This window comes from Eucyclogobius newberryi, unplaced genomic scaffold (genome assembly GCF_026437365.1).
Source record: "Eucyclogobius newberryi isolate DKJ021-1_F unplaced genomic scaffold, fEucNew1.0.hap1 SCAF_2, whole genome shotgun sequence".
In the NCBI taxonomy this organism is placed as follows: domain Eukaryota; kingdom Metazoa; phylum Chordata; class Actinopteri; order Gobiiformes; family Gobiidae; genus Eucyclogobius; species Eucyclogobius newberryi.
In genome coordinates, this window is record NW_027315834.1 from 35,562,222 (window position 1) to 35,586,834 (window position 24,613).

The 24,613-nt window shown below is 41.5% G+C and overlaps 1 protein-coding gene across 2 annotated transcripts; it reads left to right on the plus strand.

Annotated features, from left to right (window-relative positions):
* Window positions 1–6,281: 6,281 nt before the first annotated feature.
* lin7a (lin-7 homolog A (C. elegans)) lies at window positions 6,282–23,194 on the plus strand. 2 transcript variants are annotated; one of them, XM_072455177.1, is made up of 6 exons: window positions 6,282–6,394; window positions 12,315–12,433; window positions 16,442–16,513; window positions 19,373–19,582; window positions 19,786–19,995; window positions 21,451–23,194. In XM_072455177.1, the coding sequence occupies exons 1-5, from the start codon at window positions 6,358–6,360 to the stop codon at window positions 19,993–19,995; spliced, it is 648 nt and encodes a 215-aa protein (XP_072311278.1). In that variant the 5' UTR covers window positions 6,282–6,357; the 3' UTR covers window positions 21,451–23,194. The 2 variants fall into 2 exon arrangements, with proteins under 2 accessions (XP_072311278.1, XP_072311279.1); XM_072455178.1 differs by lacking the exon at window positions 21,451–23,194 and having other exon boundaries at window positions 19,786–20,049.
* Window positions 23,195–24,613: the final 1,419 nt, after the last annotated feature.

Below are 24,613 nucleotides of genomic sequence, written 5' to 3' on the forward strand. Positions count from 1 at the left end.
CAAGTCCACGTGGAACCACGTCATCTGAAGGAAAGTCTTGAGCGCGTTCTTCAGGAGCGTGAACTGTGACGCAAGAGCTCGCGCTCTGCAGCGCAAAACACGCAACATGAACTTTGCACATAGTGAATGTGGCGATCCAAACGCACTTGTGTTTCTTTGACTCTCATCTCCTTCTCAGTGTGTGTTCTACTGTAGTCCTACAGTAAAACATGATTTATCTGTTTAACATTGGACTTTACCTTTTCATTCTTAAATGGTTGATTCATTTAGTGGTAATTCGGGGAGTGTTATTTACGTCATTCACTTGGTCTTTTAGTGCTGGAACAGTCACATCTCAACATCAACAAATATATATATATATATATATATATATATATATATATATATATATATATATATATATATATATATATATATATATATATATATATATATATATATATATATATATATATCATATATATATATCATATATATATATTTTATATATATCATATATATATATATATATATATATTTTATATATATCATATATTTTATATATATATAATCTCATATATATTTTATATATACCACGTAAACGGTGCGGGTGGAGGCCCGCTGACTTCGACTGGGGATGTCGTCGGACGGTGGAAGGAATACTTTGAGGACCTCCTTAATCCCTCAGTCACGTCTTCCGAAGAGGAAGTAGAGACCGGGGACTCGGAGGCTGGCTCATCCATCACCCAAGCTGAAGTTACTGAGGTTGTTCGCAAACTCCTCGGTGGCAGGGCTCCGGGGGTGGATGAGATCCGCCCTGAGTACCTAAAGTATCTGGATGTTGTAGGACTGTCTTGGCTGACACGTCTCTGCAACATCGCGTGGCGGTCGGGGACCGTGCCTCTGGACTGACAGACCGGGGTGGTGGTCCCTCTGTTCAAGAAGGGGGACCGGAGGGTGTGTTCCAACTACAGAGGGATCACACTCCTCAGCCTCCCGGGTAAGGTCTATTCCAAGGTTCTGGAGAGGAGAATCCGACCGATAGTCGAACCTCGGATTCAGGAGGAGCAGAGTGGTTTTCGTCCCAGTCGTGGAACACTGAACCAGCTCTATACCCTCCATCGGGTGCTCGAGGGTTCATGGGAGTTTGCCCAACCAGTCCACATGTGCTTTGTGGATCTGGAGAAGGCTTTCGACCGTGTCCCTCGGGGTGTCCTTTGGGGGGTGCTCCGGGAGTACGGGGTCCGGGGCCCTTTGCTCAGGGCTGTCCGGTCCCTGTATGACCGGAGCAGGAGCTGTGTTCGCATTGCCGGCAGTAAGTCAGACCTGTTCCCAGTGCATGTTGCTGCCCTTTGTCACCGGTTCTGTTCATAATTTTTATGGACAGAATTTCTAGGCGCAGTCAGGGGTCGGTGGGTGTCCGGTTTGGGGACCATAGGATTCTGTTTGTAGACGATGTTGTCCTGATGGCTCCATCAAACCCGGACCTGCAACATGCACTGGGACGGTTTGCAGCCGAGTGTGAAGCGGCTGGGATGAGAATCAGCACCTCCAAATCCGAGGCCATGGTTCTCAACCGGAAAAAGGCTGCTTGCCCTCTTCAGGTGGGTGGGGTGTCCTTGCCCCAAGTGGAGGAGTTCAAGTATCTCGGGGTCTTGTTCACGAGTGAGGGAAGGATGGAGCGTGAGATCGACAGGCGGATCGGTGCAGCGGCTGCAGTGATGCAGTCGCTGCATCGGACCGTTGTGGTAAAGAGGGAGCTGAGCCGAAAGGCAAAGCTCTCTATTTACCGGTCGGTCTACGTTCCTACCCTCACCTATGGTCATGAGCTTTGGGTAGTGACCGAGAGAACAAGATCGCGGATATAAGCGGTCGAAATGAGTTTCCTCCGCCGTGTGGCTGGGCGCTCCCTTAGAGATAAGGTGAGGAGCTCGGCCACACGGGGGGAGCTCGGAGTAGAGCCTCCACATCGAGAGGAGCCAGCTGAGGTGGCTCGGGCATCTGTTCCGGATGCCTCCTGGGCGCCTCCCTCGGGAGGTGTTTCAGGCATGTCCCACCGGGAAGAGGCCCCGGGGAAGACCCAGGACACGCTGGAGAGACTATGTCTCTCAGCTGGCCTGGGAACGCCTCGGGACCCCCCGGAGGAGTTAGAGGAAGTGTCTGGGGAGAAGGATGTCTAGGAGTCCCTGCTCAGACGGCTGCCCCCGCGACCCGGCCCCGGAAAAAGCGGCAGAAAATGGATGGATGGATGGATGGATGGATATATATATATATATATATATATATATATATATATATATATATATATATATACACATACACACAACCCTAACTTCCCGCTTCAACATCCCAGACCACCCCCAGAAAACTTCCCGACAATCATTGTGGCAACATAGAACTCTACAATATATAGAGACTTGAATTTTAACAGCCACGTCAAATCAATAACATCAGCAGCTTTTTACCATCTAAAAAACATTGCCAAAATCAAAAATATAGTGTCTAAACCAGATTTGGAGAGACTTATCCATGCGTTTGTCTCCAGTAGATTAGACTACTGTAACGGCCTGCTCACTGGCTTCTCCAAACGAGCTGTAAAACAGCTGCAGTACATCCAGAACGCTGCTGCTCGGGTCCTGACTAGAACCAGGAAGTATGAGCATATTAGTCCTGTTCTCAGGGACCGGCCTCCTGCTGGTGCCAGAGTCAGGACTAAACATGGACCGGCCTCCTGCTGGTGCCAGAGTCAGGACTAAACATGGACCGGCCTCCTGCTGGTGCCAGAGTCAGGACTAAGCATGGACCAGCCTCCTGCTGGTGCCAGAGTCAGGACTAAACATGGACCGGCCTCCTACTGGTGCCAGAGTCAGGACTAAACATGGACCGGCCTCCTGCTGGTGCCCAGAGTCAGGACTAAACATGGGGAATCTGCGTTTCAGTTTTATGCAGCTAAAATCTGGAACAGTCTTCCTGAAGATGTGAGACAGGCTTCTACTCTGACAATGTTCACATCTAAGCTAAAAACAGTTTTGTTTAGCTGCGCATATGACTGAAAGGATTTTTTCTTTGCACTCTTCACTTTTGTTTGTGATTTCATTAGTTTAGACAATCAGTTGGATTGATTTAAAAGGGAGTTGGACTCCAAAACACGTTAGACGTGTAAAAGTAATTTTTTATTTAGTTAATTTTATTGTTTTTCTGTTTTTGTAATTTCTTTGTGATTTGAATGCATTTTTCCTGCTGTGTGAAGCACTTTGAATTACCTTGTGTATGAAATGTGCTCTACAAATAAACTTGCCTTGCCTATATATATATATATATATATATATATATATATATATATGTATGCATGATATGCGCATATATATATATATATGTATAAGGCATGTTATGCAAAGGTGTCCAAAAGGCCCTCTTCAAAATGCCAAAATAACGCATACATCTTTTAAAAGTGTTTTGCATGAACATATTTTTAAAATAGCCCAGTATTCCAGCAGCACATGTGGGAGAGGTCTATAATCCCGTCCTGCCCTGCTTCTGTGTGCTCTTTAATCCCGTCCCCTCCCTCTCGACCATCAGCTCCATCAGCTCCATCAGCTCCATCAGCTCCATCAGCACCATCACATCTGGAGGGCCAGTGTTGGCCTGGTCACCACTGTATAGTTCTGCCTGTTGTTAATTTTATTACATTATCACAAATGCCATGTCTCTTAAGCACCACAGCTTCAGAACTCATTATTCATCACAACGATGGGCGTTAAAGTAATAGAGGAGCGTGTGTGGCTCCAGCACTAGACTCTTATTCAGATTGACTGCAGATATGTTACAGTCTGATCATGGTTATATAAGTTATGACTTTAGGCTGATGTTGACTATTGTCAACATCAGCCTAAACTATAGCCTATGGCCTTTTAGAAAATAAAGATAACTTCATTGCACTTCCAGCCAATAAACGTTTGGTTTCACAATGATGATGATAAAAGGTGGGACCGTTTCCATAGCAGCGCTTAACAATTTAAAACTAAATATATATTTGCATTGGCAAAAATGTTGCATAAAACAAGAAGTTGGATTCATGGTTGTGTCTGTCAGATTAGGCTTCATTCAGATGACTCATATACAACAGATGTGTGATCCAAACACTCTCTCTCTCCCTTTCTCTCTCCCTTTCTCTCTCCCTCCCTCCACATCTCTCCCTTTCTCTCTCCCTCCCTCCACATCTCTCCCTTTCTCTCTCCCTCCCTCCACATCTCTCCCTTTCTCTCTCCCTCCCTCCACATCTCTCCCTTTCTCTCTCCCTCCCTCCACATCTCTCCCTTTCTCTCTCTCTCCCTCCACATCTCTCCCTTTCTCTCTCCCTCCCTCCACATCTCTCCCTTTCTCTCTTCCTCCCTTGACATCCCTCCCTTTCTCTCTTTTTCCCTCCACATCTTCTTGCGTCTCTTTCTCTCTCCACATCTCTCTCTCTTCCCGTCTCTCTCTATATATCCCTCCCTCCCTCCACATCTTTCTCTCTCCAGATCTCTCTCCCTCTCTCTCCCTCGTCTGTCACATCTCTCTCTCTTTCACCAACATCTCTCTCCACACCTCTTGCCCTACCTCCCTCTCTCTCTCCTCTCTCTCCCACCTCTCCCTCTCCTCCCTCCCTCCACATCTCTCTTTCCCTCTCCCTCCCTTCCCCCTCTTGTTCTCTCTCCTCTCCCTCTTTCTCTCTCCCCCTCTCTCTCCTCTCCCTCCCTCTTGCTCTCTCTCACTTCCTCTCCTCTCTCCCTCTCTCCTCTCCCTCCCTCCCTCTTGTGCTCTCTCCCTCCCTCATGCTCTCGCTCCCTCTCTCCTCACCCTCCTCTCCCTCCCACATGCTCTCTCGCCCTCTCTCTCCCTCTCCTTTCCCTCCTTCCTCTTGCTCTCCCCACCCTCTCTCTCCCTCCTCTCCTCTCTTTCCTTATCCCTCCTCCCTCTCCTCTCCCCCCCTCTCCTTTCTCTCCCTCCCCTCTCTCCTCCTCCCCCTCCCTCCCTCCCTCTTGCTCTCTCCCTCTCTCCTCCCTCTTGCTCTCTCCCTCTTTCCTCTCTCCTCTCCCTCCCTCTCCTCTCCTCTTGCTCTCTCCCTCTTTCCTCTCTCCTCTCCCTCCCTCTTGCTCTCTCCCTCCCTCTCCTCTTTCCTCTCCTCTCTTCTCCCTCCCTCTTGCTCTCTCCCTCCCTCCCCCCTCTCCTCCTCCCTCTTGCTCTTTCCCTCTCTCCTCCCTCTTGCTCTCTCCCTCCCTCCCCCCTCTCCTCCTCCCTCTTGCTCTTTCCCTCTCTCCTCCCTCTTGCTCTCTCCCTCTCTCCCTCTTGCTCTCTCCCTCCCTCCTCCCTCTCCTCTCCTCTTGCTCTCTCTCTCCCTCCCTCCCTCTTGCGCTCTCCCTCCCTCTCTCCTCCCACTTGCTCTCTCCCTCTCTCCTCCCTCTTGCTCTCTCCCTCCCTCCTCCCTCTCCTCTCCTCTTGCTCTCCCTCCCTCTTGCACTCTCCCTCCCTCTCTCTCCTCTCTCCCTCCCTCTTGCTCTCTCCCTCTCTCTTCCCTCTTGCTCTCTTCCTCTCCTCTTGCTCCCTCCCTCCCTCCCTCTTGCTTGCTCTCTCCCTCCCTCTTGCTCTCTCCCTCTCTCCTCTCCTCTTGCTCTCTCCCTCCCTCTTGCTCTCTCTCCTCCCTCTTGCTCTCTCCCTCTCTCCTCCCTCTTGCTCTCTCCCTCTCTCCTCTCCTCTTGCTCTCTCCCTCTCTCCTCCCTCTTGCTCTCTCCCTCTCTCCTCCCTCTTGCTCTCTCCCTCCCTCCCTCCCTCCCTCCCTCTTGCTCTCTCCCTCTCTCCTCTCCTCTTGCTCTCTCCCTCCCTCTTACTCTCTCCCTCTCTCCTCTCTCCCTCTCTCCTCCCTCTTGCTCTCTCCCTCTCTCCTCCCTCTTGCTCTCTCCCTCTCCTCTCTCCCTCTCTCCTCCCTCTTGCTCTCTCCCTCTCTCCTCCCTCTTGCTCTCTCCCTCTCTCCTCCCTCTTGCTCTCTCCCTCTCTCCTCTCCTCTTGCTCTCTCCCTCTCTCCTCCCTCTTGCTCTCTCCCTCTCTCCTCTCCTCTTGCTCTCTCCCTCTCTCCTCCCTCTTGCTCTCTCCCTCTCTCCTCCCTCTTGCTCTCTCCCTCTCTCCTCTCCTCTTGCTCTCTCCCTCTCTCCTCCCTCTTGCTCTCTCCCTCTCTCCTCTCCTCTTGCTCTCTCCCTCTCTCCTCCCTCTTGCTCTCTCCCTCTCTCCTCTCTCCCTCTCTCCTCCCTCTTGCTCTCTCCCTCTCTCCTCCCTCTTGCTCTCTCTCCCTCCCTGTGATGCTGCGGCTCCCGTAGTCGCTCCCGTCTCTTGTAAACAGCAGTCATGGCGACAGTGGTCCAACCGCTGACTCTGGAGCGAGGTAAGGCGCTCTTTCCTATATATTTGTCTCGCACATTTTTTGCTGAGTTGCCAGTGGATGCTGTACTTCTATAGGTATTTGTACTCGACTCGGATCGGAGACGTGTTGTTGCCTTGTTCTGTAATGAAGTGCGCTCGCATGTCCACAGCACTGTGCGCTTAAGCCATTTTAAATCCACCCGTGCCTCATCCAGACTAGTTGAACGCAGCTTTGGCGAAACGAGCCGCTATTTCTCGCCGCGCCAGTGCCATCTTCGGACTCGATCATTTGTTTTAGCAGCATGCAATCCTGCTTACGGCGCGTTGGGATGAGAAGCCTTGTACATGCTATTATGTAACACATCTTTCAGTCGCCTTTAACGTTTGCACTCCCAACTTATTGATTTGTAGTAGCTGCTGGTATTTGCCTTTTATCAGCTGTTCCCCGGGCTCTGAGCAGGAGCAGTGTCATTAAGTGCTAGTAATGATGAGATGGTGTCAAATATTTCTACTTGTGCTTTGGCCGTGTTCATGGATGACTCCCAGATTTTGCTTTTTTGCTGTTAAAAATAAATAAATAAATAAATACATACATAAAAAAATAAACTCTCGATTACTCCATTGAGACTAAACATGGTGCACCGTGTAGCCTGCTGTGATTTCCATAAGTTTTGAATAGGACTTAAACTGTCAGATATAGAGATAGGAGACACCTCATGCAGCTATTTCCTCTGAGCTAAGAAAAGCCCTCAGTCACTGTGAATTATAGTGAGGTGCTTCTGTCATTATTTCTTAAAATATTCTATGCCATCCATTCAGCAATTGAGTTTTATAGTTAATTGCAACTTTTTGAGAGTAAAGCCAAAATTCTCGAGCAGCAACTCTCAACGTGTTTGATTTGAAGCAGGTGGTCTGACCTTGATGTGCAGGACAGTGCAATCTGTGGCATGTAGTGACCGCTCAGCAGCTGTGCCTTCAGTTAGTAATGATAGTTTTACACCGTAGAGGCAAGCAACACAGCACTTGAGTCAGGGCTATTTTGGATGAAACCCTAATCTTAAGATTATCATGGATCTGAGAGCAGACTGCAGCTTTTCACAAACACAAAAATAATATTTGAACTGTTCAGGTTCCTCCCAAAGAATGAGTGAAAGCGGAGTCTCTCCCATGAGAGAGCAACAAATGAACTAACAAACTAACTCAAATTGAAATCTGATAACAATACTCATGAATTTTAATCTCTTCCTGGAAATTGCAGTTGCATTGTAAATTGCATGCACCACCCTGAAGGTTCAGGTTGAGCACATTGACGTCGTCTGAAGGTGTGTGTGAGTGTTGGAGCGGCGGAGCCAATGGTGCAGGTGGGCTGCCTCACTTCCTTTAGTCTGCCCAGGACAGCTGTGGCTACAATACCACTCAACAGGTGTGGAGTGAATGAATAATGCAATGAAAGCATTTTTATAAATGCTGTAGCATAGAAAAGGAGTATTTTATTGTAAAGAAACAGCGAGTATTCATGAATGTTTCAGTAGAACAACATCATAACTGCATCTGTTGAAATCCTCGCTTTGGACTGAGAGACGGATTGAGCTGTCGAGTGACTTGAGGTTAAAGCAGATTTCATCACATGCTTCTGGTCACTACACATCTAGAGGATTAAAGAAAAATGTTTATTACATTCACCATGAGACGGTTCTGTTGATTCTGTTGTGATTCGGTTTCAAACAAAATAAAAAAAAAGATTCAGTATGAAATGAGTAAATTACTTTCTTTCCGTTACTGTGTAGATGGTCATGTTTAATGTTGCATTCTTCTCATTTGAGGTGCCATTTTTCAACGGCACCTGTTTTAACTTGAGTGGAAATCACGAAGAAGCATTAGATCCCCTGTTTTTGTGTTTTCTCTCATATCAGCCCTGTCTGTGTAACAACTGTATTTTTAGCTCTTACGTCTAAACACTAGAAACAAGAAATCCCTGATTGTTTGACTGTTATTACAGACAAAAGCACATCCATCGACAGCGACGTGCTTGTCGAGGGGCTATTGTTGGACACTGACGTGCTTTTGTGGACGTCTGTGTTGGTTTCGCTAATTAGTTGATAATGAGCCTGACCTTTTACTCACCACCATGAGTGAAAAGAGTCCACAGAAGATTCAAGGGTGTTTTTGGCCATGTTTATTTTCATTTATTTTTTCAGTGAAATCGGACATTATTACAACTTGCGTATCAAAATGACACACGTTGTTGACTAAGGATTGCTTATAGACTTCAAAATGTACTATATTTTGTGGTACGTAAGAGTGCAATATAGAAAATAAAATATCAGTGTTGACTTGAAATCAATTTAATGCGAATCAATAATAATACAATTCTTGTCTTGTGTTAAAGATAGTAAACGGAAAGGTCTATAAATGATTTGATTAGTGTAACAAAAGTGTAATAAATGTATGATAATGTGGTTAGACATTAATCATTGTTTACAATTTTCTGTATGTTATACTGGCCATAGTTGTCACTTGTTTCATTAGTTTCATTTGTTTCATTTGTTTCACTTGTTTCACTTGTTTCATTTGTTTCACTTGTTTCACTTGTGTGCCTGATGGATATTTCTTCACATAACCTTTTATAGATAGTTTTTAATACCACATTTGCATTGATTTAACAGCCCAACAATACAATGTCTTTTTTGATTCTTTAATATTGCTCTGTGGTCTTATAATTATAAAACGATTCAGGAAAGATACAACTTCATATTTATTCATGTTTTGTTTTTTTCTGTATTGATGTTGGTATTGAGTCTTTGTGTATAACATTTTGGTTTTCTCCTTCTACTCACGATCTATACTACTATCTGTTGCAGTGGCCGTGATGAAGCCTTTCATTGTTATTAGTTCATAGGTTCGTCCTGGGATGTTTCCACGCTGCATGCCAGACTGTTAATACAATTTGTCATTGAGCCACATCTGCGTCGTTTTGTCTCAATAACCTTGGAGTTACTTATCTCTTGTAGATCATTTTTTTGCAGCTTTGTCCTGGAGTATACGTCTTGACTTAGGCCAGAGCGATATGACAAAGAAATCACAACTCATAGATATTTATTGATGAGCATTGATTGAAAGGTGGCCTACTAAAGATGCCATGTTGCAGTGTTACATTTTTGAACATAAATAAAATAGACATTTAATCAGTAATTTAACAACAACAACAAAACTCCCCTCAAACGACATGCTCTTTCTGACAGAAGATTGGCTGTGACCCTCTCAGTTAAAACTATGCTGATCAGAGAATATTACACAAATAACTGAATCCTGATCGTGATTAACATTTGATTAATTGCACAGCCCTGTCCTGATCCCTTTACTTTGTTATAATTTGTGAAATGTCCCACATAGTGGAATTGCACGCAGCACTTTGGGCAGCCAGGCACGCATCGCAATCATTTAAATTTGTTCATAACAGGAAGTTGCAGCGACTGTGAAATAGAAAATGAATGAGATTGTTCTGCATACTCGGCTGGAAATAATCTCGCACACATTGACACTTAATCAGATGTGTTTCATACAACACCAGCTTTGTTTCAGGATATTCTGTGGAAATGAAAACTGTGCGTGGGAAGCTTTACTGCCAGTCCATTCCCAAAGGAAGCTATGTTTTTGCAGCTGTTGATTTAGTTATGTTTATGTCGAGTTATGATTAGAAGCAGTAGCTATATCGAAAAAATGATAATGAAGCAATTATCATAATATGGGGTATATTCTATAGTAAAAAGGCTGTAAAAAGAGCTGATTAAGTCAGTAATGGAGCAAATAAACAGTGTGGAGGCACTGGACTATTGCAAGACATGGCTTCTGTCTACCTGATTGAAAAAAGACTATATAACTACAACAAATTACCAAACTATCCCATTTATTGTTTGTTTCATCTTTAATTGGAATATTTTAAATAAGACTTAAAAAAAAAAAAGAAAAGAAATGTCTCATCTTCGTAGATAAAATGTGGTCCAGCTCAGTCTTGTAAAATGCCAAAAAATACATCTAAAACTGGTGCGTTACAGTCTGAGAGTGTCTTAAGTGTAAAGTAATGAACACATCTACTATATAAATACCTTCTAGTCTAGGGAGTAGATGAAATTAAGCGTTTAGTCAGAAAAGTCCCTCCCACGTCAGCCTTTGAAATTGCATTGAAATGTGTGAAAACAAAATAGTGCTAATGAGCATGTGAAAGCTGAAAAGAAATTCCGCGATGGCGCTTGACCTTCGTTTAATGAGAGGGAAATGCACGTAAACTTCCCAGACAGATGCTCTTGCCGCGCCGCAGCTCATTATTCAGCTGGAGTCAGATGCCCCAAACAGCCAACAATGGCAGAGACACCTCTATCACACCAGGGCTGGGTGCTGGGTGCTGTATAATTGGATGGATAATATAAAAACAAACTCGTTATAGTGAGTTCTTATTGTCTCCATGTTGTGGTTTAGTTTTTTGATCAATCGACCGCAGCTCTGATAACGATTACCTTAACCCGTGTTGCCTTGTCTTGAGAAACGCACAATGTAAAACAGTTATTTCTATTTGTCATGTACAGACTATGGGTTATAGCTCTCCTCGGTCAATACAGATCTATTTGGGATGTGTTCGAGTGAGCCACAACCTGCCCTAAATGAAAACTGAAACCCCCCCAGCCTCGTAGATCAATACAACCCACTGTTTCTTATTACAGTGGGATAGAAGCAGCCTTTGGGTTTGTAACATCAATCTTTACAATGGTATAAAAGCTGGCAGTTTACATTTTCTTTTACGCCATTTTTCTCCTTTCTCATTTGACATAAACCTGAAATCAGTCAGAGCTCCCTGGTTTTCCCCTTTATTGAGAAAGTGCACTGCAAAGTATTTATTACTTCATTCCCTCTGTAGTAACAGTAGGACTAAGGTGTTTTAAGTGCAGATTGAGTGCATAGGTGTTTTTGTGACCGTAAATCGAATCATTTCAGGCGTTTTCTCAAGTTCAAAATTGGCTTTGAATTCAAAACGGCAGAAAAAAATGCAGGAATACACCACGTCAAAAAGGCGTTCTTGCCCCGTGCCCAACATCTTTGAATTGCATTAGTCGTGGTAATAACCTCACCTGCCCAAAAAAAGGACTCCTCTTCAATCCATCCTTTATACCAGACGTGGGCAATCATTTTTCCTCTGAGGGCCATATTTGAAGTGGTCGAGGGCCGGACCACGACCATTGGTGTAACAAATCTTAGAATTATAAGCACTTTTCTGTAAAATATAGGCTATTGAATCAGTTATTATACTTCCTGTCCAAAAAGGAAAGTCGCCTCTTGGATTCAACTAAGCAAACACAGTAGGTCCTCTCCTCCTACTGGAGAACTGCTGTAAGTGATGATCTTTCAGCTGCAACACGGTATTTAAACCCAAATGATGCAGTGATTGGCGTCTTATTCCTGAAATAAACCATGTAGAAAGACAAATCCCGTGGTCATGGAAAAGATGTCAGTGTGTTTGAGAAGGGTCAAATCACTGGCATCGAGCAGAGAAAACATCTAAGTGGTTATTCTCTCATCTGGCAATTTAAACGTGTAGAACCAGGCTCAATATTGTTTCACTGGACCTAATTTCACAAAATCCGACTGTTTTAGTTTGAAAATAGATTAAATCAAGTGTCGTTAAGCTCTGGCGTCACCACCTCCGCTTTGGGAATCGCTGCTCTACACAGTTGTGCTGAGTCTATGTAAACAATCTATGAATCTGCTGCTGCCTTTCTGTCTTCTCCACTGGCCTTTGTCAAATCCATTCCCATCGTCCCCACACATTGATCTCCAGCACCTTCACCGTGACTCGCTCTTTCTCTCTTAATTGAAGAGAAAGAAATGTTTTCCGTTTGCTCCTCGTTTTTTAGTTGTCACGCGTAAACGTTCCTGGCTTCTCTCCGCAGATGTCGCTAGGGCCATTGAGCTGCTGGAGAAGCTGCAGGAGATGGGAGACGTCCCGAGTCACAAACTTCAGTCTTTGAAGAAAGTGCTTCAAAGTGAGTTCTGCACAGCCATCAGAGAGGTGAGGCCACATTATAATCATCCTATTTTCAGATTTCAATCACCTAAAAGCAGCTAAATCGTGTTTAATTATAATTATATGGCTAAACATGAGGCAATCAAAAGCTTTTGTGTGTGCTATTTTTTCTTTTTTTTTAACTAGATTCTTGCCAGGTTTTTAAACGTTACATTGCAGTATAACATGTTTGCTTTGTTTGTACTACAGGAAATAAGCTTAACAGTAAAACTCACACAAAAAAAAAAATCATGATGAGCTTTTCATTAACTTGACATTTTGATGAGCGCGTTATAGTCTGTTTTTATTGAGCACATCAGCCCGAAGATTCTTCTTTGTCACATTTTGCAGCAATATTGATTTGTGTCATAACAAACGATCCCAGCACTTCCTTCCCCTCTCGTTAGGAAACACAAATTCAACCCACCAATTTGTCATCGTTTCGCAATTGCCACGTTAACAAAAGCCACTGACACCAACACGACAGCCGCTCTTGTACCGCTCCCATTGTGTTTCTTTTAACTTTTCAACCAAATTTACCAATTCATTCAGAATGTCATCAAAAGAGATTATGTTTTTATTTCTGGAAATCGAAGCATATGGTATTAAAAGTAGTTTTATAATGTATTGTATATGTTAACAACAAGAGTTTTTGTTTATAAGATTTTTCTATTAAGAGTGTCCTTTCCCCCTGTATTTACTGCGTTGTAACACTGAAATTTACCCATGTGTGGACAATAAAGGAATATCTTATCTTATCTTATATTGGATATCCTTCACTTTTTTATGTTATTTAAATATGGCTTACACGAAGAAGAACTGAAAGAAGTAAAAAAAAAAAAAATCCAAAATGTTTTTTCACACAATAGTCACAATAGAATGTTTTGACTGTATATTGTTGTATGTGTATTGCTCACTGTAAGTTCTCTGTGTTTTTATTATTTTATTCTGTATTTTTGTGAAGCACTTTGTGACTTCTGTCTGTGAAAGGTGCTATACAAATACATTTTACTTACTTACTTACTTACAATAGTCAACATATTGCTGGATATAACTGGACAAAGGAGCAACATGAACAGTTCACAAACAGAGAAATGTCCACATACAGTTTAGAGTGGTGTTATGATCAGAGGCACAGGCTGTATTTTCCACTAAATGACGGGATTGTGAGCACACGATACAAGCACATGTCACTGGGACATGACAAGCCACTAACACTACATCAGAACAACATTTTCACTCAACATGTTTGCAACTTCGCCCTGTTACGACTGTTATTACAACTGACATTCTATTTATTTAAGTGCACATTCTAGAACTGAATAACTTCCATGCGCAGTCATTTAACCGCACACTCCCAACAGGCATGAGTGCAGCACAGCAGGAGGTCTAGTTCGGTCAAAAGATCCTGTGTATATGTCCTGTTTGAGGAGAGTAAAAGCCGTGTCCTGCAGTTCTGGCATCACAGTCTGCATCCTGGTGAACTCGGGAGACGCCACAGGAAAAGCTCTCTCCCAAGCTTCACCCATATGCCGCTCGCTTCCCTCTCTTTGCTCTCAGTCTGTGGCGAGACTTGTCATTCTCCTGTAGAACACTGCCAGGCCTTTGTTCAGCTGCATTTTGGTGTAGAAAATCTCAAAAAGTCTCAATTCACACACAATCCAGCCGTCCCTAACTCGTGTCTTTTGAACTGCAAGAAAGCGATCATTTATCACTGTCACTGAACATCACAACTCAGTCAGGTTCATTTAAAAAAAAAGTCATCAACTAAAAATCCATTTAAAGTCTATACTTATTTCAAATATTGATGATCTCAGCTTAATCAACAGCTTTTACATATTTTTAAGCAGTTCCTGTGCAGGCTTATTCCTCACATGTGCAGATTACATTATTTATCATAAGCAACTTGTCAAAACGCCTTACTTTTTATGCACTGCAGTGATATTACCCTTGTCACGCAATACTGACGCCATGATCATTTCAGAGCTTGAGTGGGAACACGTTTGTATGTTTGTGCGCCCCCACACCTCGAGGATCATTCACGAATCTGACCGGTTTCATGGATCTAACTGGTCAGAGGCGACAGGACGGATGTTTAAATGAAAAAATTGTAAATGTGGTTGAAGAAAGAAAAGAAAACGAGCACGTGTTCCGCAGTTTTCAGTCAAACGCACAAGACCTGATGCGCTCCTCTGTGTCCATGGTGTGAGTGACAGAGTGGGGTGAAATGTGTCCACCGTGTTAGTCCCAGTGCGTTGGCCTAAATGAGTTGTCAGGATCAATCAGCCTTGCAAATGAGAGAGGAAGGACACAAGATGAGGTGACTGTGCCAGCCAATCAGCTGGAAATGATCCAGAGTGAAATTTACGAGAGTGACGAGAGTGGATTTACCTCTGCACATTTCACACTTATATTTTCAGTGATTACGTTTGACAATTAATGTATGAAGGTAATAGGGTTGAATCATTTTTGGTAATTTAACTCTTTTTCTCAACATATTTCAAGACAATTTCAATCTGTGATATCATTTTCTCTCTCTGTCTTTGGAAAGTTTAGTTCTGGACAGAGATGCTAAGCTATTAAGCTAGATATTAAGGGTTTGTTGAGTATAAAGCTGTTTAAAATGTTACATAAAGAAAGTTTTGCACACACCATTACGTTGCATTTCAGACCTTTTTCCACCATATCTAAATGTAAATGCTTTTTCAGCTAAATCAAATGATTCTGTACTTTTTTTTAGAATAGACCAAGAACCATGTGTTGCTCATTTCCCACAAAATCCTGTATATGGTAATGATTGATATATTGACGTTAATTAAGGCAGATAGAGGGAATCTAATGAGTAGAATTACGGCATCATTTGTTATGAAATGTCTCCGACTGATAACACATGTTTTAAAGCAGCCATAACAACATCTAGTCTACTTTGGAGTTGTCTGAATTGTATTTGTTTAATGTGTGTAACTTGCTGCAGGCAGAAGCTGGCAAAGCCTTGTGTGTAGTTTCAAAAAGTGCTTATCCTCAGCAGTGCAAAGGCTCAGCGGTGCTCTGCTGCGAATCCATTTTAAGATTCATGAGCAAACAAGACAAATTAATGGAATTATTGCTGTTTCAAGGGACATTTGTCATTTCATCTTACTAGATTAGGCTGTGATGTAATAGACTCTATTGTAACACACATTTTTGCCTCAGCTACAGCAACTCAAGTACCATTTAAATACAGTTACTATACTGTCTTAGCAATATTTTTGGAGACAAATCTACGTTTTGTCCGTGAGATCGAGCAGAAAACATGCCATAGATTGCCCTCTTTCTGCTAATCAGCTCGGATGTTAGTTAATTACACTTAATCTTTTGTGATACACTGGAGCTCTGTGATTTCCCTTGGCTCTGGATAAAGTCTTGATAATACATTCTACGAGCAATACTCTGGTGTGTTTAGCAGTGTTACCTTGTGCATCTTGTGGTAAATGAAAACGAAGGCTGCAAAGGTTGGCAGTAATTCAATTAAATTAGCTTCTTTGTGCTTTGTATCCATTTCCTTTCCGTGACATCATTAACCTCAGCATCTCACTAAGATCCCTCTCTCTTTTGAGACATCTCTGCAGAAGGCCAGTTGTCCATCTCGATTGTGTCGGCCCCAGATGAGGAAGATAAATCTTGTTTTCAACAGACTGTGACTCAGTATCTGTCGAGGTCTGGAACAAAAACATGACTGAGTGTCTGTACGACGCTTTGAGCTCCTCTTTTAGAGTCAAAAAAGAAAAGCAAGAATTTGAGACCACTATACTGCAAAACAGCACGTTAAGAATAAAATCAAATTACCGTAAAGTGTTATGATTTTATACTACAAGCTGGTCTTATGACATATAGTCCTTATTTGTACAGCAAAGGGAAGGTATATATGTGTTTAATGGATAGTGTAGGCTTCTCTTATTGTTGCTAATGGGTTTTCTTACTGCACATAGACATATCAAATTGTGTTGTTAATATGTATTTTGTTTTCTCTTGAAGGTCTATCAGTATATGCATGAAACCATCACAGTAAATGGCTGTCCGGAGTACCAGGCCAGGGCCACTGCCAAGGTAGGAACACATTTGACAACTTTATACCCTGTTATTGTCATTTATGCTGGTTATTCACCTGGGTTTTTGCTCGTTGTGCAAACATGTTAATGATCACTTATTATCTATCTTCAAGGTAGGGTTTGTCAAAAGTGTATTTAAAATGAAAAGAAACATGGCCTATCTGTGCCGCCCATATGCAAGGTAAACATGTTCAAATCCAGCTTTTACTAATAACAATGGTAATGTTGATTTATTCTTAATTACAAGTTATTCACGTTATAATTTGGTTCTTAAGATGAGATCGAATCAGAAAGCAGATTCTTAAATGAGTCACTAATGACCAGTTTCAAACCTGTGGACTGTCCATAAACTGTAAAGGTGAAACAGTTAGATCTATTGGTTAAGGCTCTTGTGATTTTAAGATAAGATAACACATGGGGAAATTTCATTGTTGCAACGCAGGTAGATACAGAGGAAAAGGACAGATAACTTATAGGAAGTTTAAAAAATACTCTTAATAGAAGAACTCTTATAAACAAAACTCTTATAAACAAAACCTCCAATAGACAAAAGCTTTAATTTCTTAATAAGGATAAAGATAAAAAATAAAGATAAAACAAAATAAAAACAGCTAGCGTAAGACAAAATACTACTAGTAATAATGGTAAAATAAACACTCTATTTACATCAGTTATATGCACATGAATGTGACATTATTGCATGTGAGTACAACAGTAATTGCACATGAACATGACGGTATTGCACATGTACACATTTATAAACCAGTTAGCGCACAGGCTACATACCATACCTTTAGAAAACAAAAAGAATCAAGCTCAGTTATTAAATGTAAAGCCTTCAGTGACAGAGCATCTCACACTTAGAGAAGCCATCACGTATTTCAAACCGATCTTTATTGGATGATGTGAGCTTAAATAAATGTCACTCACAATCTCAGTAAAACCATCAATAAATATGTGTTTGCTTTTTCATTTGTCACAGTTGCCGCTGCGCTCTACTTTTCAATATGAGCTGCGGATTACTGTTATTAACATTGATCCATGTTATTACGGCCATACCTCTTCCACTGTTCCAAATCACTTGTTTGGCTTCATGTGCATAGCTGTTTAAAAATAGCCACCGCATTTTAAGTAGATATTCATATACAACAGACACAAAATAAATTACTTTGACTGTGTCACGCTGCTCGCTGTGTGCAGGTCCCTTTTTTGCAGCAGTGTCTCCTAGAAACAGACAGAAGGCACCTGTTGGGGGAAGGGAAATAAGGAAACTGAGGCCATCTTGTTAGTAGCACCCCCAGCCCTTTGGTCCACTCCTCTCCAGCGCACACCGCTATAGAGCCCTGAATACACAAGGATGAAAAGAAATAGAAACAAGTACTGCCGAGTGCACGCTGAAAAAGTAATCAGCAATACTAATTAACGTGGGGTACCTATATATATAAAACAGAAAGCAGATTCTTAAATGAGAATCTAATGACCAGTTTCAAACCTGTGGCCTGTCCATAAACTGTAAAGGTGAAACAGTTAGATCTACCTATATATAAAACACAAATGATGATATAATTTGTGCAGACAGAGTTGATTAGGTTACTTTCACTGGACACTAAAACCATTGTTTATACATTATACCATTTTTATGATCCCACTAAGGAAAAATAGTGGATGGAAATACAAGATATAAAAAGGACAGTAATGAGGGAATAAAGAAGTAGACGTTGAAATAGTTAGATAGATGTTTACCCTTTGTATTCAGGGAGGTGAACTATAGATTCCTACGCCAGCCACATGGGGTCACTAAAGGGGTTTAAAGGGCTTGAAATTGCTTGGCACCACTTGGTTTCCTAAGGTCCTATATAAATGTAATATAATAGAGGTTTGATTGCATTGATGTTGCCCCAATGACTGCAGATTTCTACAATGGGCCCTTCTTGCTGTATTTGAGAGTGCTTTGCATGCATTGGCTGCGACTATAGGAAATGCGAAGGCTTTGTGACAAACCATTCATAACACGGTGAAGGGCAAGGTTTTGCAAGGCTGCAGGCGACAGTGTGCATGCTGAGAAGCTGCTTTGAGCCTGAGAGCAGGGTTTGGCCAGGATTGGATGGCATAAAGGGAGGTGAGTTTGCAGAATACAATAAGCCGGCAAAACAAAACAGAGTAAGAAGCTAAGATAAATAAGTGAAAGGAGAGTAATGCAGGTGGGAAGAAGCATGAATATGGAGCAGGGAGGGTATGGATCTGAAAGTGCCAAGTCTGACGACGCTTCTGAGGTTTTTGGACACACATCAAGGAGCACCTTTTTGACAGAGACACTTGAACTTGCCCCATCGCTAGGACGTTTCATAAAAGATGCACCCCTGCCAGCAGAGTGCATGTGTGGACTGGATGTGTGTCTGTTCGGCTGCCATGACTGCTTTGAGGCTCAGTGTTACAAGCTCATGGAGTACTTTGTTCTCAGCGTGCAAGAGGCAAGGAGCCTGGCATGTGGTTCAAAGGCTCCCCACAATCACAGAACGACTGTAAGCGACTGTGGTGCAGTATGTGACTTCTCCAGCAGGGGTTAAGAAGTATTGGCTGTGTGTTCACTCAACTGTGAACTCTGGGCCTTAATCCTTGCCATTTGTGGAGTTTAGGTATAAAGTAACAAGAAAAATGTGCATTCATCTGTTGGTAAATATGTAGTGATTATGCAAAATGTTGATTTCATAACTTAAGATGATGTTTTTTGTTAACTGTACATAATATTCTAAAATTATATTTTCCAAACGAATGATGGTTATAATTTTATCATACAGTAAATATGTGAATCCCATCTGTTTCCAAAACAAACCTGATCTGGCTCTTCCATCTGCAGGCCACAGTGGCAGCGTTCGCAGCCAGTGAAGGTCACTCACACCCAAGGGTGGTGGAGCTTCCCAAAACAGACGAGGGACTGGGCTTCAACGTTATGGGCGGAAAGGAGCAGAACTCACCTATCTACATTTCACGTATCATCCCTGGGGGCGTGGCGGAGAGACAGGGAGGCCTGAAGAGAGGAGACCAGCTGCTGTCTGTCAATGGAGTGGTAGGTCTTACCAATTCAAATTCTGTAAAATAACTGGGGTGGGGACAGTTTTCATCACTACTATACTGCTGTAAAATGGCTATGTAATTAGTTAAACATTCATTGCTGAGTGAATATAATATTGGAACATATTAACAAACGCTACAAAAATACTATACTACTACAAAACATGAGTGGTTTTTCTGTTTGGTTTACCTCTGCAGAGTGTTGAAGGCGAGCACCACGAGAAGGCCGTGGAGCTCTTGAAAGCAGCCAAGGACAGTGTGAAGCTGGTGGTGCGCTACACTCCCAAAGTGCTGGAGGAGATGGAGGCGCGGTTCGAGAAGCTGCGCACGGCCCGGCGGCGCCAGCAGCAGCAGCTCCTCATACAGCAGCAGCAGAACCAGGCCTCACAGCAGAACCACATGTCGTAGGTGAGACGCTTCATTGCTTCAAGGGTGCGGGAGGTGCACCTGAACCAGCAGCACGAGCTACAGCGAGAGACATCGAATAATAAATGTCGCAAAAGAAAACTTTCTCCAGCCAGAATGCAGGCAGGCAATGCAGCAAATCTGGGGTTTGCTTGAAATCATACTTTAGATTATATGAAATGGTGTTTTTCTCTGTCAATAACACCGGTAATGGCATTATTGTGTAAATCAAAGCACTAACGTAGTTCAAGTCTGGGTAATGTGGTTTTCCTCTAAAGACCTGGGCAATGACAGCTCTTGATTTAAAGAACTAAATATATTACAGAATGTATAAACATATCACAAGTTTCTTCTATTTCCTTTTTAATTGCTTGACACATAATGTTTGCTTTGTTTTGTTTTTTTACCTACCATGACCTGCTTTATGTATCGATTTTTAAAATGTATTTGTTTGTTGATTTTATGCCTCATTCATCCATCCGTTTCTTACTTTTCCTTTTGTTTTTAATTTAGCTATTTGAGCCGTCTTTGTGCAGATAGGAAGAGTATGATCGACTGTTCCATTTTAGCATGAAACATCCAATCCCAGTGGCACGTTTTGCTGCAGCAGCTGTGTCTGTGCAAAACATTTACTGTAAAACCCTGAATTATTCATAGGTATGTGCGGATAAATTAGCCTGATCAACGATACCCTGCATATTGCACCATGTGAAATTAATCTAAAGCTCATTTCTAATCTTACAATGAAATACTGCATGGCTGCTGTGGTACACTTTTCTTTCTCTTACAATGTTAAAAACGGGCACGTGTCCAGACTGTGGCACTGCCCCTTTGATGCTAATTCCTCACAAGGATATCTCTTGTCTGGCTCTTGGCACGACGGGGCTTGGGAAGGTATTTAGGAGCTTTTAGGAGACTTTAACTGCTGTGCTGGAAGTACAAACGGGACTGGGCAGGGACTACGGTCCATGCAAGCTCGATGACTTCAGAGATTCTCATGGGCGTGCCAACGTTTCAAAACACAAAATCTCTATATACTTGAATACAGTGAATACAAAGTAAGATAACTTTAAAGTGTCAACTAATTTGTATAAAGTTTGACAGTCTGAGTTGGTCAATGCTAAATGTTTCTAGTAGATGTAAAGTGTTGAGAGATTGTACTGGCTGCTGTAGTACACTGAAGGCAAGGCAAGTTTATTTGTAGAGCACATTTCATACACAAGGCAATTCAAAGTGCTTCACACAGCAGGGAAAATGCATTCAAATCACAAAGAAATTACAGAAACAGAAATACAATAAAATGAACTAATTCAAAACAATTTAAGTCATAAAGCTGTTTACTGGTACTCTTCTTATAACTCCATGATTACTGGTAATGACTGGTAAGGTAAATGACTGTGTGCGTGGGATTCAGTTTGCATTGCTCTCAGTATGTTTCTTCTTGTGTGTGATCTGCAGGTTGTTTCAGAAGAAAAAGTGAATGAGCGACAGCAGCAGATCTCAACGATCATCTGTTCAGGCTGAGCATCCCAAAGGAAAAACCTCTTATCTCTCCCAATGTGGACGAAGTAGAAGACTTTTTTACTCTCCGCGCTCCCTCGGCTCATGTGTACCATCTATTTCCAAGCGAACATGAAGAGAAGGTTTTCTAATAGGCAGTGCTTTCCGGGGGACTTCTGCTACAAGTCAACTATTTAAACTATATTCTCTAAGTTATTACTTTTTTCCTGAATATTTGAAGTTTGTGTGTTAAGTTAATCTTCCTTTTTGTGATTTCTGTTTACAGGCACTATTATTGTTGATTTGTTGATTAATATTATAATGTGGCTCCTTAGCCATTTTGCCATTGTTATCATTTATACAGTGGTGTTTTCAATGAGCCCTCAACTGGTGCTTGTGTCGATGTATGAATGATCAATTCATCTGATTTGTGTCCTGTTTTTGGATAAATGTGACAAACTCTTTTTTACCTTCTTATATTGTAGCAAGAACAGATTTTGTATCCTGTAGAGTTAGCAATAACACACATTGTTCAGTTTGTCTTTTCAAAACGTCATTCACTTTCTCTTACTTCACGTAGTGGTAAAGATGTGCAAATAATCACTGGTTTCATGCATTATGAGGCAGCTTGTCCAAATTTGTGCCATTATATGAGATTGTTCACAAATTATAAATCACTGACCAGATACTCCAAATAAATATAAATTTATCCTGTTCCGACAGATGAAAAGATTGTCATCCAAAAGTAAAATTGTTTTATTTCAGATTTATCTATTTATTACAGATATATTTTAGAGGTAACGTGTTTTATTCTTTCTTTAAAAGTATATGTATTTGATGCAAAATGTTATGTAACCTTTATGACTGTAGTGGACTGTTTTGTTCATTTATTTGATTCTGTTTTGGACAATCATTGCGGCGTGCAGCGGTGGCAGCTTTCTCCTCTCTGTCAAATAGAAAATGTGATTTAGTCCCGCCCTCTGATTGTCTCTGAACACTCTTTAAGTTCAAACATACATGTGTTTGCTGTGACTCCTTGTCTCTTGTCTTGCGAGTGTCTTCCCACTGCACTTTCCAGTCTTGTCTTATTTTTTGCTCTTTTGTTCCTTTGTAGAAAAAGCTTCAGTTGTAGTCATCTGGACTCAGTTAGAAAAAATAGACGTTTCGACTCTCATCCAAGAGTCATTGTCAATAAAAGAATTTAGATCGAGAACTCCGATATTAATACTGTTCGGTGGTAAGACCCGCCCATTGGGCGGAGCCTTCCTGAAGTAGAAAGAGTTGTTTGTTTCAACAGAAACTCCCCCTTGTATCTACCGAGCTAGCCTATTCAGAATCTAAATTATTTTATTGACAATGACTCTTGGATGAGAGTCGAAACGTCTATTTTTTTCTTACTGAGTCCAGATGACTACAACTGAAGCTTTTTCTACTATGGAACACACCTGGACGAATGAGGGATTACACCGACACTTTTGTTCCTTTGTTTCTTAAATTAAAGTATAAAAATGCACACCAACATGTTTTGTTTCTGTCAATGTTCAAAATGTTACACTCCTTTTCTATTGTGTATTTCTAAATTCACTTTTGATGCGGATGGTCCAGTAACGTGCAGAAAAGAGAAAGAGAACAAACTGTTGATATGCAATTGTTATATATGTTATATATGATATATTTGTATGAATAAATCTATGTGCTTGTGTACAGTGATTGCTTTTTGAGTTCTCATTTCAATTATAATAAATACAGGTGCATTTTTAAACATTTGGGCAAAAAAATAATGCCAAACAGCGCCCTCTAATGATCATATGTAGAATGGCGTCATTTAACAACTATTTTCAACATGACTTCGCCATTAATTGTAGATAACATATAAAACCAATGTCACAGTATTCAGAGTTGCCATAATGATGTGTGGAGTGGCAATAAGAGTGAGAACCTGACCGAATGTGGTGAATGTGTTCACTAGTTTCACATTTAGAGTTGAAACCAACACATGCAGTGTATTTCATCAATTAATTAAATTACCAACTGATTTTGCTTGATGTTTCTGTAGTTGTATGAAGAAAAAACAGAACATTGAGTCAAGTTAATTCTTCTTTTTTTTTTTTTTACCTTTTGTAAAGACAGACCCAAAAGTGGTGCAAAAATTGCTTCCTTGGTAAGACACTTCACCCAGGTCCTGACTCTTTGTGAGAGTGAGAGGGTGAAAAGCTGTAGACTGTTTACACATTACATTTAAGCGCCACATGTGATGCATAACTTCAGCACTAATTTATGTACTTTAAATTGTGAAGAAGGAAAAAAATCATCATCATATTATTATAACTACTTCTACAAATGTTAGGCTGTTTATTAAAGTTTTTTTCAATTGCATTGACACAAAACTAGCCATTCCGGGAGCCAAAACTCTGCTTAAATTGGCACAACCATACATTAATGTTAAAGCTTTAACTCTCAAATCAAAACTACACAGTACTTTATGCAGAACCTAAACCACAATGATCAACTATTTAAACACAGGTAGCAATTGTAACACTCTGCATCAGTCGGTTCAACTAAAACAGCACACTTTGGCCCAAGGTCGTTGAGAAAAGACACAGAACACACAGCAGAACACACAACAGAACACACAGCAGAACACACAACAGAAGACACAGCAGAACACACAACAGAAGACACAACAAAACACACAAAGAACACACAGGAGCCATAATATGAAGAATATTGTCTATAGAAGGAGTAATAAACACTTCTGTAGTAAAAACATTTGACACCTGAACCAGCTTTTGTCTGAAACAGTTGTGATATCTATGTTGAAAGGTAAATGATCAAAAATTAGTATTTTGTAACATAAATTATTTGTGTAATATATGTACAGATTTAAAGTGTAAACGTGACACAGGTAGGCCTCTCACAACACATTAAATAGTGCTGTAACTTTCTCTGGGCTGTGTTTAATGATGGATTGATAAGTGTTTACATCTGATGATTGTGTTTATATTTCAACCACAAAGTCTATCTTACAAAGGTTTTTTTTTCACAAACATTCTGAACTGTTTTGTGACTTAAATGAATATTTTTTCAAAGTATGCAACAGATTTGCATAAATCCAAACTAC